Below are 12,725 nucleotides of genomic sequence, written 5' to 3'. Positions count from 1 at the left end.
ATATTAATTAAAGTATAAATATAAGTAAATTTAATATATAACAAATATAATTTATAAATATAATAAATAAATAACAAATTGAATTAATTAATATTAATAATTAAATTATCATTTTTGCTGTGTTTTTATTAATTTGATTAAACATTTCCTAATTATATTTTAATCTGGTTTAAGCCACATGCAGACTGTGGGTAGTACTTCTGATTTGGATCAATGCCCCATTTCACAGATGAGGAGACCGAGATCCAGAGAGATAAAGCAGAAGCTTGCTGAAGGCCATTCACAAAAAAGTGGACCTAGAATTTGCACTCATGTTCCCACTTCTTCCCAAATTCCCTGCATTCTTCATATTTGTCATTTCTTAGGACAATTACATCCATTCACACCCATTCCCCATTTGCTAGAACTCCATTTGGTTTATGATTTGTTGTTGTTGTTTTGAGTACCACTGAGAAAGGTCCCAGATCCTCCTCTAGAATGACATCTGCCCCAAGGGCACAACATCTGGGTCAGCACTGAAGGAAGCTAGACTAGAAGACTCAAGTTCCACGTCTGGCATCCTCATTCTGACATGTATTTGGGCAAGTGAATTAGTTTTCACATCTCTAAAATGGGTCTCATCGTCCTCACCCTAAGTACTTTCAGCGGGCTGTTTCAGGGGAGCCCTTTTTGAATACTCGAACACGGTAGAAATGGAAATAACCACGCAGCTGCCATAGAGCTCAGCAGAATGAATGCTGCACATGGAACAGGGAGATGTGGATTCTAGTCCCGGCTCAGACATCTGCCAGCTGTGGGGCGCTTCCTTGGCTATTTCCCGGTAGCAATAACCCTTCATAAACTTTCAAGCGCCATAAAACATGAGCTGGTAAAGAAGCCAGAGTGGCAAGCTGGGCCCTCTCTCTTGCAAGGCTGATTTTGAGGATCTACAAGTACGAGGGAAACAAGTGGGGTGGGGACCCTCAGTAGTTAGACGATGGAAGGACTACTGCACATCCCGGATCTGGAACCAACAGGGACTTGCAAGTCACCCAGCTCAACCACCTCACTCGCCAGAGGAGGAAACCGAGATAGGCGAAGTGACTCGTCCAAGACCATCGAGCTAGCAAGTTTTAGAGAAGAGGTGGGAGCCCAAAGGGCGTCCCTGACCCCTAGAACCCATTCTCTTTCTCTTCTCTGCCATTGGCAAAATGTCATGATGGAGTGAGCTCTCAATTACTCCCACAAACGTGGGGATGGAAGGAGGAACCGGGCACAGGTGATCCAAACTGGCCCATGACCCAGAGGTTCCGGTCAGGTTTGGCACCAAAAGGCCTGCAAAATGTCCCCGGGACTCCTTGCCTCGTAGGCCTCCTCTGGGGAAAGCCTTTGGAAGCTCTCGCCGGGCCCCCTGACAGGGTCTCACAGCCTCCCCGAGTTCCCGGACGATACTTTGAGAACGGCTGCTCTGGCCCGTCTCCAGTTCTGCCCCTCTGGGGAAGGAGAGCCGGGAAGGGCCCACTGACCGCAGTCACGGTCCCAGATAAAGGCAAACCCCCCAGGATCGGCACCAGTGACCCCTAGTGTGTACAGCCTGAGGCAAGTCACCCCTGCTCTCCGGGACTCAGTTTCCCCACCTCTTAAAAAGGCGTCACCTCCTTCCTCGGGGCCTACGAGGACCCCCGGGGTGACCTTCAGAGCTGCCTGGGGAAGTTAAAAGGGCTCGGTGGCTGAAAGGCAGAGACGGAATCGTCACCTCAACGAGAGCCAGCGGAAGAGAAGGTCAGAACTGGCAGCTTGGAGCCCGAGGGTCGCAGAGTTACGGCTGGAGGAGACTCTGGGGCTCCCCCTTATTTGACAGAGGAGGAAACTGAGGCTCAGACACTGCTTTCCCTCAGCTCACGCGGGCAGCAAGTAACAGAAGAGATTTGCTGAAAACCAGTCTTCCTCAGTGCCACACTACCCCCTACCGGAGGCATCTGGTATCACAGCCACTGCTGACACCAGCCACATAAGGGCCCCCACTCCCGGGGCTGCGGGTCCTGAGAGCAGCCGGCGCGTCAGGGAGGGGCCGGGAGGAGAACAGGGCTGGGCGGTCCCGGGCCACTCACTTGTTGTCATGGAAACTATGCTTGGCGGCCAGGTTGGAGCAGACAGGGGGCGAGTCCTTGGTCCCCTTGCTAATGATCCGGGGTTTGCTGTCGAAACAGATCTGTTCAACAAAGGAGCAGAAAAGGGAGAGATTAGGGCCCGGCGCCCTCCGAACCCCGGGGGTGCAGGGAGAAGGGCTGGGGGAGCCCAGAAAGGGCCGCGGGGCTGCTTCCCGGCCAGGGGGCGGCGCTTACCCCAGAATCTTGGGCCTGGAAGGAGCCTCGGAGGCCGCCGGGATCCCTTAAAGGCTGAAGGGCCGCCTCTGAGCCTTTCCCTCTAGAAAAGCTGGAAGGCCGAAGGCCTTATCGTGTCCCTGGGAGGGCCACCCAGCTGGGCTTGGAGATCTGGCAACAGGAGACTCACGGCGGCCTCCTCAGGCCAGACCGGCTCGGTTAGAACGTTTCTCTGTCACCTAGTCAAGATTGGCTTCCGGCCTGTTGCCCCAAACTGTTCCCGGTTCTCCCGGCGCTCGGTGCCCCTCCGTGGGCCTTCCCTCCCCCCGAGGCTCCCTCACGCTTCCCATGCCGAGACCCTCCTTCATCTGCTCAGCACGAAACCCAACCTTCTAGCTGTGAGCAGGTCCGGACAGGGCAGTGCCCTTCTTGTGAAAGCCCGAGAAACTTGGAGTCAGGAAACTAGGTTCGAATCCTACCCAGTCACCAGCTGTGTGACTCTGGGCAAGTTTCTTAACATTTAACCGTGAAGGGGCTGCTTGGTGGTGCAGTGGTTAGAGCACTAACCCTGACGCTTGCGACCCTGGGCAAGTCACTTAACCCCAACTGCCTCAGGAAAAATAATTTTAATTGTGAAAATGCGGATAATACCAGCACCTTCCTCCTAGGGTTGTTGTGAGGACCGAGTGAGATAATATTTGTGAAGCATTTAGCACAGCACATAGTAGGTGCTGTACAAACGTTAGTTATTGTGATTATTATTAACTTTCCTCATCTCTAAGTTAGAGTTCGGACTCCATGGCCGTTGAGGGGCCTTCCATCTATAAATCTATCATCCTAGAGAGGCTTCTCTTAAAACAGACCCAAATTACCCTTACTTTCTTCTGTCCTCATTTTCTTTTCTTTTTACTTTACTCACATACCCTAATTTATTCTTCCCCGCCTCCACTTTCAGAGCTGAAGAAAGGGCAGGAAAATCCTGGACCTTCAATTCTGTTCATTCTCAAGCCTCTGTTGCTAGTTAACTTTCCCAAGTTTTTTGTTTGTTTGTTTGTTTGTTTTCCCCCCAGGGAACCAGGGAATGCAAACTACTTTGTTTTGAGGATTTCTTCCTCAGTGACCTCCCCAGCTTGCTCTGACTTAGACCTTGAGGGCAGAAGCCGTGTCTGCGCCTTTCCCTTTCTTCTTCCCCAAGCTCTCCCCTTTTCGGGGATCAATAATAAATACTTTATACACTGGGAGATGGCGCATCCTTAGTGGGGTGGAGTGAGAACATGAGATCTGGGGGGAAGCCCTAACTCTGGTGCTGACTCCCATTTCACTGGACTTTAGTTTCCTCCTCCGGAGAATAACAGGGTTGACTCAATGATTGCTGAAATCCCTCCAAAATCCCTTCAAAAACTGCAACTTTCAGCATGAAAAAGTCCTGGATGCTAGACCCGGGGCTCCCTCTAACTTGCTGTGTATCCCGGGGCAGATGATGGACCTCTCTGGGCCACAATTTTCCATTTAATAAAATGTAGGGGATTAGATCAGAAGACCCCGATTCTGACATTGCATATTCTAAGGGCCCTCCTGAAGCTCAGATATTAGGGAATCTTAGTTTTATCACTTCTGCTATTCCATGTGGTTTGGTGTTCTAGTTGTGGTGTTCTGGATTCAAAGGATCTTCTGATATCCCACGTTCTATGTTCTAAGGTTCTGTGCAGTTCTAATTCCTCTTCCAACTCTGCCATTCTAGATTCTAAGGCCCATCTAGCTCTGATCTTTACCGTTCTAAGATTCCCAGAGCTGAAATCCCCTGATCTCCGGTCCCTCCCAGCTTTGAGATTCTTTCCTGTCTTCTAAGCTCTGAGAGTCTCCGTTCTCTGGCCCAAGATCCTTCCTCTCACGGACATTCTCTCTCTTACATTTTGGTTCCTTTCTTAACTGCCCCTTCAGAACTCTAGCCTGTGAATAAACAATGCTCATTCTGGCCTTGTGCGGATGAGAGGGACGGTTCCCCTCCAGGACAACAACTGTACCCCCACAACCTCCCAGCTGGCAGGCTGAAGGCAGTCTTTCAGCCTTTCCCCTTCGAAAGATGCTGGCAGGCTACAGAGCAGCTTTTGAGCCTTTCCCTTCCCAGAGAGGTTGGAAAGCTGAAGGGCAGCCTTTGAGCCAGTTCCCTCCTGGAGAGGCTGAAAGCCTGAAGGAAAGCTTTTGAGCTTTTTCCCTCCTGGAGAGGCTGAAAGGCTGAAGGACAGGTTTTGAGCCTTTTCCCTTCTAGAGAGGCTGGAAGGCTGAAGGACGGGTTTTGAGCCTTTTCCCTCCTAGAGAGGCTGGAAGGCTGAAGGACAGGTTTTGAGCCTTTTCCCTCCTAGAGAGGCTAGAAGGCTGAAGGATAACTTTTGAGCCAGTTCCCTCCTGGAGAGGCTGAAAGGCTGAAGGACAGGTTTTGAGCCTTTTCCCTCCTAGAGAGGCTGGAAGGCTGAAGGACAGATTTTGAGCCATTTCCTACCTGGAGAGGCTGGAAGGCTGAAGGATAGCTTTTGAGACTTTTCCCTCTAGAAAAGCTGGAAGATTGAAGGGCAGCTTTTGAGCCTTTCCCTTCCCAGAGAGGCTGGAAAGCTGGACCAAGGGGAGGCTGAGGAGTTCGGGGATCCTACCTCACAGAGGAAGGTGAAGATTCCCTGGTGTTCTTTGAGAAGCTTGGCAATGGTGAGGCTGCCCCGCTTAACTCCCCCAAGGGGGTCGAAGAGGAGGTCTCTGTTGAGGGTCCCCTTCCTCTCCTCAGTCCACACGTCGATCTCCTCCTGATGGTAGGCGAAGGTGCAGTTATCCCCGTACTTACAGTCCTGCTTGTTAAGCATGTCTGCGGAGAGGCAACAGGGACACACACGTTCCGCCACGGGAAGCCGTGGCCCAGTCACCCACTGGCCCTCGATGCCGCGGCCCAGGCTGTCACCCCCTGCTCCTGAGTCCTGAGGGAGGCTCCCGCCACCGGGGAGCTCTTACCCAGCTCACTCCTCCTCTGCGGCCTTACTGAAATGAGGGGATCAGACAAGAAGACCTCTAAAGGCCCGTTGGGCTTCGGTCCTGCTCAAGTGAATTTTTAAAAAATTCTTGAGTGTTTTAATTCTGATCTAAGAACTTAGCATGGAGCCTGGCACAGGGCGGGCACGTGTTTATTGGGCTGTTGGGTTGTGAACACCAGAGAGAGATGGAGAGGGAGAAAAGGAGAGAGAGAGAGAGAGGAGAGGAGAGGAGAGGAGACAGGAGGGGGGGAAGGAGGGAGGAAGGGGGAGGGAGAGAGAGCAGAACCCAAAAGGAAAATTCTATATGAAGCCACAAATCCCAGGATATATCACCTGTTTTTTTTTGTTGTTGTTGTTGTTTGTTTGTTTTTTTTTTAATCTTTCCTTTATCTGAGTCTCAGTTTCCTCATTTATAAAACGAGGCCTTTCCATTGGGTGACCTGGGGCTCCTTCTAACTCTAGCAGGGTCATCCCATGGCCCTAATATGGAAAAGGGGGACAATAAGATCCCGCCTCCTCTCTTTTAGGGTAATTGTGAGGAAAGTGCCTCACAAAACATAAACCCCCACAAAGAGAAGGATGATTGTAAAGTTTCGTTACTGAGCTGGGGAAGGCAATTAGTGAATACTTGGAGACCTAATAGGTCAAGGTGGGGCCTGACATCCCATGACGTTCAGATGTTCTATTTGTTAAAATCTCTCTCTGTTAAAATGCACAGATGTCTCCCAGGCTCAGATTGCCTAGAGGGAGCTCAGAGTCCATCTAGTTCGGCTCAATCCATTTTAAAGATGAGGAAACTGAGACCAGGAAGGAGAGGTGACTTTCCAAACCTCACAGGGAGTTAGCACGAGAGCCAGGGTTGGAACCCCTCACCGTGGTGTGGAGGTGGCCCCCGATCACAGACGAGCAGAACACGAGCTCGAGTCGGCTCCAGGGAATCCGGGAAATCTCTGGTCCAGCTATGGACTCTGGAGCCCTCAACCCTCTCACCCCTCAGTCCCCGCAACTTGCCTTTTCATCTCCTCATTCAGCTCTCCATAGCTACTGACCAAATCTGAAGGCTGTGGGCCAAGCTCAAGCTCTTGAACCTTTCCTTTGATAATCTGGTCCTTCTCCCCCCTACCTCCTTCTCCTCTTCCCCTTCTTCCTCTTCCTCCTATTTCTCCTTCTTCTCTTCTTCCTTGTCTTTCTCCTGTTCCTTTTCCTCTTTCCCTTCTTCACCCTTCTCCTCTTCTCTCTTTCTTCCTCTCCTCCTCTCCCTTCTTCCTCCTCCCCCTTCCTCTTCCTCCTAATTCTCCTTCTCTTTCTCCTGTTCCTGTTCCTTTACCCCTTCCCCTTCTTCCTCCTCCTCTTCCTCTTCCTCCTAATTCTCCTTCTCTTTCTCCTGTTCCTGTTCCTTTACCCCTTCCCCTTCTTCCTCCTCCTCTTCCTCTTTCTCCTTCTTCTCCTCTCCTTCCTCCTCTTTCCCTTCTTCCTCCTTCTCTTCCTCCTCTTATTTCTCCTTCTCCTTTTTTTTCCTTCTCTTTCTCCTGTTCCTCTTTCTCCTTCCCCTCCTCTCCTTCCTTTTCCTCTTCTTCCTCCTTCTCTTTCTCCTGTTTCTTTTCCTCCTTCTCCTTCTTCCTCCCTTCCTCCTCCTTCCCCTCTTTCTCATCTCCCTCCTTCTCTTCCTCCTCCCCCTTCCTTCCTCTCCTCCCTCTTCTCCCCCCACTCCTCCTCCTCCTCCTCCTCTTCTTGCTGTTCTTGCACACTACTCCAGGGCCATCTCCAGGTGTCCTGATCTATATCTGGCCATTGTATCCAGATGGCTCTGGAGGAGAAAGCAAGGCTGGTGACTGCAATCCCTGCCTCGCTTAAATCCAATTCACCTTCCTTATGTCATGGTCCTCTTAGAGAACGAAGGGCAAGCAACAAATACACTTTCCTGAAAAAATAAGGGGCCGGCCCTGGTTCCATGGTTCCCAAACAGTGGCCCACAGGGGTTAGCCCAGTCCGTGTGTGATTGCCTCGAGAAGCAGGCCTCCCTTCTGGAGCATGTCGCATGCTTTACTGCCTCCAATTCACAAACTACTCCTTAATTTGAGAATGTTCCCCAGGACCAAAGGTCCTTCATCATATGATTTTTCAATCACTAGATCACCAATAGTACAGATACTCTTATGTAGGAATTGGTGACATTTTTGGATGGGAAGGTCTTCTTTCTCAAAAAGCTAGAAAACCAGAAGGTCTGATGGTCTCTAAGACTCCTGGGCCTCCTCTTCAATCCGTCCTCCACACAGTTAAAGTGCAGATCTGACCAGGTCACTCCCTTACTCAAAAGTCTCCAGTAGCTCCCTATTGCTTCTGATCTCAAATCTGAAGTCTTCTCACTGCTCTAGAACTCTGTGTTCCAGCAAGCAATTTTGCTCTGTTCCTTACAAATGAGGCTCCAAATCCCAGCCCTGGATCTTTATACTCTCTGACCCCCAGGATTAGAATGTGCATCCTCCTCATCTCTTTCTCTGGGAATCCCTGGTTTTCTTCCAAGTTCAACTCCAGGGTCATTTCCTACTGAGGCCTTTCCTGACCCCCCAACAGCGAGGGCCTCCCCCCAAATAATCTTGGGCACATGCAGTTACTAGGTTTCACATTTACTTCTATGGGCACTTGTTTTCTCCAGTAGATTATAAGCTCTTGAGGACACACACAGTTTCTTTTGCTGTTTTGGTATCTTCGGGGTCTGTCTGGCACATATTAAGAATCTAACCAATGCTTGGTGACCGAGTGATTGATCAATTCATTGATTCTTCCAACTTTAACATTTTGGGGTCTAAGCTCCCTCCCAGCTCTAACATTCCATGTTCTAAGACTCCTCTCAGAGTGACTTTCTATGTCCTAAACTATTTCCAAGTCTCACATTCCCTATTCTAAGGATCCTTCAATTGTGACTTTCTTTGTTCCAAGCTACCTCCAACTCTAACATCCCCTGTTCTAAGGGCCCTCGCTTTTTTGTCATTCCCTGTTCTAAGTTCCCTCCCAGCTCTGACATCCCCTGTTCTAAGCTCCCTCCCAGCTCTGACATCCCCTGTTCTAAGGGCCCTCCCTTTTTTGTCATTCCCTGTTCTAAACTCTTTCCTATCCTCAAGGATTCCCTGTTCTAAGCTCCCTCCTAGCTTTAACATTCATGTTCCAAGGTTCCTCTGGCTCTGACATTCTCCGTTCTAAGGCCGTCCTACCTCCAACAGTCTCTGTTCCAAAGTCCCTGGAGCTCCTAGAATTAATATTCTATCAACCTATGACCAGGGCTGGGAGGGCTCTTCCACCCAGAGTGAGACTTTGTGGCGCTCCTGGAACACTGTGCTCCTCCCTCCCCCTTCCTCTCTGCTGGCCCCCAGCTCACCTTTGCACAGATAGTAGGAGCCGATGAAGCTGGTTTTGGTGGGCCGAGGCCGGATCCGCTTCCACGTCTTGTCCTCAGAGTTCCGGATCCTCCCCAGCAGAATGTCCCGTTTACATTTGTGCTCTAGGTCCTCCCGGTAGGTGTAGTCACCAGCTTTGGGACCTGTGGGGAAGGCAAGAAGGGATCTATGAGTCCGGGCCTGTGGACACAAGTGAGCCACAAGGGCAGCAGAGGAAGGCCAAGAAGCAAACGGGTCTGAAAGAGATCAGAGGGTCCTAAGGATTTATTTCTCTTCTAGTACTCAAATGGCTATTGAAATGTCTCCTCCTCCATGAAGTCTTCCCAGATTGTTTTCAAATCAGAAACTCTGGCTCCCCAAAAGCTCTTTGCTCACATACCATGTATTGTGTTAGTCTGAATTTCCCGGGGATCGGTCCAATAAACTGTGTTGGCTTTGGGAGAACACAAAAAGTGGTATAGCTTGATTTCAAGAGGTTTAATTGGGGGTGAGGGGGACTGGGAAGTAGGAGAAATAAACACCAATAACTGCATTTAGGGGAATGAGAATAAGGCAAAGGAGAAGCACTGACAAAGTCCTCTGAGGAAGAGGAAGAGGGAAGGTCATAGCAGGCTTCCTGGAAAAGGTGGCCCCTCAGCTGGTCCTGGAAAGCAGGGAGAAGTGATCACCGCAGTCCTGCGGGGAGCACAAGTCAGAGTTTGGACTGAAAACAGGGAAGTGAGAAGTCAGTTTGGCCCAAGTACGGAGGAGGCAAAATGTTTGGCTAAAGACAAGTTTCACGACCAGCAGGATGATTTCAGAGAGGCCTGGAGAGACCTACATAAACTGATGGTGAACGAAGGGGACAGAACAGAAGAAGGAGATCATTGTACACAGCAACAACAAGATTATACGATGATCAATTCTGATGAACGTGGCTCTCTTCAACAATGAGGTGATTCAGGGTAGTTTTCAATGATCTCGTGATGAAGAGAGCCATCTACACCCAGAGAGGACTATGGGAACTGAGTGTGGAACACAACACAGCGTTTTTACTCTTTTAGTTGCTGTTCATTTGCATTTTGTTTTTTTATTCATTTGCTTTCTCTTGCAGCAAGATAACTGTACAAATATGTTTACATATATTGGAACAAACATATATTTTAACATGTCAAGAAAAAAAAGGACAAATTTCATATTGATTGTGCTAGGACTTGAGGCGGATGCTCATCAAGAATCAGGATATTACAAGCTTTCTGCTGGAGACGCTTGATCAGAGGAACGCTTTAAGAAGGTGCCCTGGGAAGTGAGTGGAATGGAGGCCCACAGGATAAATGGTGTGGCTGTATGCTGGCTGCTCTGCGGGCGCGTGTATTTATCACATGACTATTACATATTTCTAGAAGCTAAAAGAACTCAGAAAATATTACTGGAGATGACAAAGGCTTGAGCAAGAAACAGGAGACCTTCGAAGTATGGGAGAATGCTTCCATCCCCGCTGCCAACAGAAGGTCGGGCCTTCAGAAGAGACAGAAGGATTTAAGAATTAAGAAGGTGATATGGAAGAATGGGATGTGGATTTCTGAATTAGAGTTTTTGAGGGTGAAATAGCAGGCTCTCAGCTAGGATGGAGAATACCCAAGATGGACCAATGAAAGCTCGAGTTAAAATGAGAAGGGAAATGATAAATTAGGAAAAAATCTTTCAGCAATTTCTCTGATAAAGATCTCATTTCCAAGATATCTAAGGAACAGATACAATTTTTTAGAATAAGAGCCATTCCCTAATACATAAATGGTCAAAGGCTAAAAGGAGAAAAACCTAGGAAGACCTTTTTGAACGGATACATATAGTAAAGTCATCAGGAAAACAATGTCTACAATAACAATATTATAAAGACGAGCAACTTCAAAAGACTTAATTGATTAATGCAGTGACCAGCCATGATTCTGGAGGACTTATGATGAAGCTTGCTGCTCACCTCCTGCCAGAAAAGGACTGAGAAAGACAATTTTAGACAGAAAGGCTGTGTATATTAGTAACAAGATTTTATTTTTGCCGCCCTCCCCTCTCCCAATTGTAGATAGGGTTAAAAAGAGAAAGAACAAATCTGAAAATTAATTTTTAAGAGTTCAAAATAATTTGCTGGGACAGTTGTCAGTCAAAGGAGGGAGGGGTTTAAAGTAAAAAAGCAGCAGAAGAATAAAGTATTGAGGATAGAAGGAGTAAAGTTCCAGTTCAATAGAATGAAGATCTTAAGAGAGGGAGCTGTCCAGCATCCTAAGAGTACTCTTACAATGAGTTCTCCATCATTACTGTGGCTAGATAACCATTTGGCATCATTCTGTAGTAACATAAAATGCACCCCCTGGGAGAAGGATCGAATTAAATCATCTTTAATGTCTTTTCCATTTCTGAGATTTTTGGTTCTGAAATACTAAGATTGTAAAAGTCCATAATACCCAAAATTCTAGGATTCAGAGTCTTATTTCTAAGATTCAGGTCCATGATAATCAGGAAAGCTACTGTGCTGTAAGAAAAGATTAAGGGAAGGGTTTCAGAAGAACCTAGGAAGACCTAGCTCTCTGATGATAAAATCTTTTAGATTTCCTAAGTCTATGGTTCTCAAGGTCTATGATTCCAAGATTCTCTGACTTTCTAAGTTGATTTTTCAAGATTTTGAAGCTCTTTTAAGCCTGTGAGTACACGGTTCCATGAATCTCAGTGTCTTGAGTGATAGGAGGGGAGACCGGAGATGGGTAGAGAATCACATTACCTGTTTTGGGATAGCAGAGGTGGCAGGCCTGCTTGAAGAGGTGGGTAGAAGCCAGGGGGTTCTTGACGAGCAGGGCGGTGTTGGGCAAGGCGGACTCTTGCTGGGGCAGCATGTCGGCCACCTTGGGCAGAGGGGAGTGACTTGTGCTACTGAGGCTGGCTGGCTAGATACAGGATAGAAAAGACAGTGAGTGCATCCCCTTTGCCAGACTCTGCCATCTCAACTACAGACCCAGGGTCTCTGGCTCCTTCCTTCCCTCCCAGATCAGATCCATTCTCTGATAATGAAATCCAATTAATGAAAAAAACTCAAGAATATTAGAGCTAAACAGCCCAATATCTCCCCTCAGGGAGCCCCCCAAAAGGGGAGAGGTTTGTACCCAGCTGTGGTATGGTATAGTAAATAGAGAGCTGGCTTTGGAGTCAGGAAGAACTGGGTCAATGATGAATTATATAGATCACAACATGACATTCTCACTCTTTCTGTTATCGTTCACTTGCATTTTGTTTTCTTATTCATTTTTTTTCCTTTTTGATCTGATTTTTCTTAGGCAGCAAGAAAATTGTATAAATATATTTACATATATTGGATTTAACATATATTCGAACATGTATAACCTATATTGGATTGCTTGCCATCTAGGGGAGGGGATGGGGGGGGGAAGGAGGGGGAAAATTGGAACACAAGGCTATGCAAAGGTCAGTGTTAAAAAATTATTCATCCATATGTTTTGAAAATAAAAAGCTTTAATAAAAAAAATTATATAGAGAGAGCCAAGTTGCCTTGATTTTAAATTCGGTTTTAAACCCAAGGATTATTTTAAGGGAGTGGCCTTTTTTGGGATGGCCTATAATCAGACTAATAGGATAAAATTGAAATAAATGACTGATTGGTGAAGGGAGTTACCTCATCTGGGATTTCCCTATATTAGGGAAATTCCAGGCAATTCTATCCCTTTCCCTAAATTTGATTGAGGACTTGAATCTAGTCTCTGTGACTCCCTGGCCCCATGCTCTTCTTCCTAGGTCCTGAACAGAACCTTTCTTTAAGGATCTCTAAGGAAACCCATTCCAGGACAATATTGGACCAGTCATTTTAGCTGCTTAGGTTTCGCTCTGCTTATTTGGATATGAGAGGATTGAGGTAAATGTCCCTAAGATTCTTTAGGGTTCCAGAACCTTGGGACTCTCTGCTTTTCTATGGGTCTAGCAGTGACTACTTGACCATGTAGGGTTTCAACTTTTTTTTTTTCTGC

The 12,725-nt window shown here is 47.6% G+C and overlaps 1 protein-coding gene across 4 annotated transcripts in view; it reads right to left on the bottom strand.

The window, feature by feature from the left end:
- The window catches only part of ZC3H7B (zinc finger CCCH-type containing 7B), a 91,792-nt gene that overhangs the window by 20,859 nt on the left and 58,208 nt on the right, over window positions 1-12,725 (bottom strand). For all 4 annotated transcript variants that reach the window (XM_051962184.1, XM_051962185.1, XM_051962183.1 and 1 more), the window contains 4 exons: window positions 11,471-11,633; window positions 8,697-8,858; window positions 4,952-5,157; window positions 2,091-2,191 (listed from right to left, as the gene is read on the bottom strand). In XM_051962184.1, coding sequence (XP_051818144.1) covers window positions 2,091-2,191; window positions 4,952-5,157; window positions 8,697-8,858; window positions 11,471-11,633 — 632 coding nt within the window. The remainder of the gene's footprint in view (window positions 1-2,090; window positions 2,192-4,951; window positions 5,158-8,696; window positions 8,859-11,470; window positions 11,634-12,725) is intronic.

The sequence above is a fragment of the Antechinus flavipes genome, chromosome 5 (genome assembly GCF_016432865.1).
Source record: "Antechinus flavipes isolate AdamAnt ecotype Samford, QLD, Australia chromosome 5, AdamAnt_v2, whole genome shotgun sequence".
Taxonomy (NCBI): domain Eukaryota; kingdom Metazoa; phylum Chordata; class Mammalia; order Dasyuromorphia; family Dasyuridae; genus Antechinus; species Antechinus flavipes.
The sequence above is the reverse complement of the archived record's forward strand: the minus strand, read 5'-3'. Positions and strand labels throughout refer to the sequence as shown.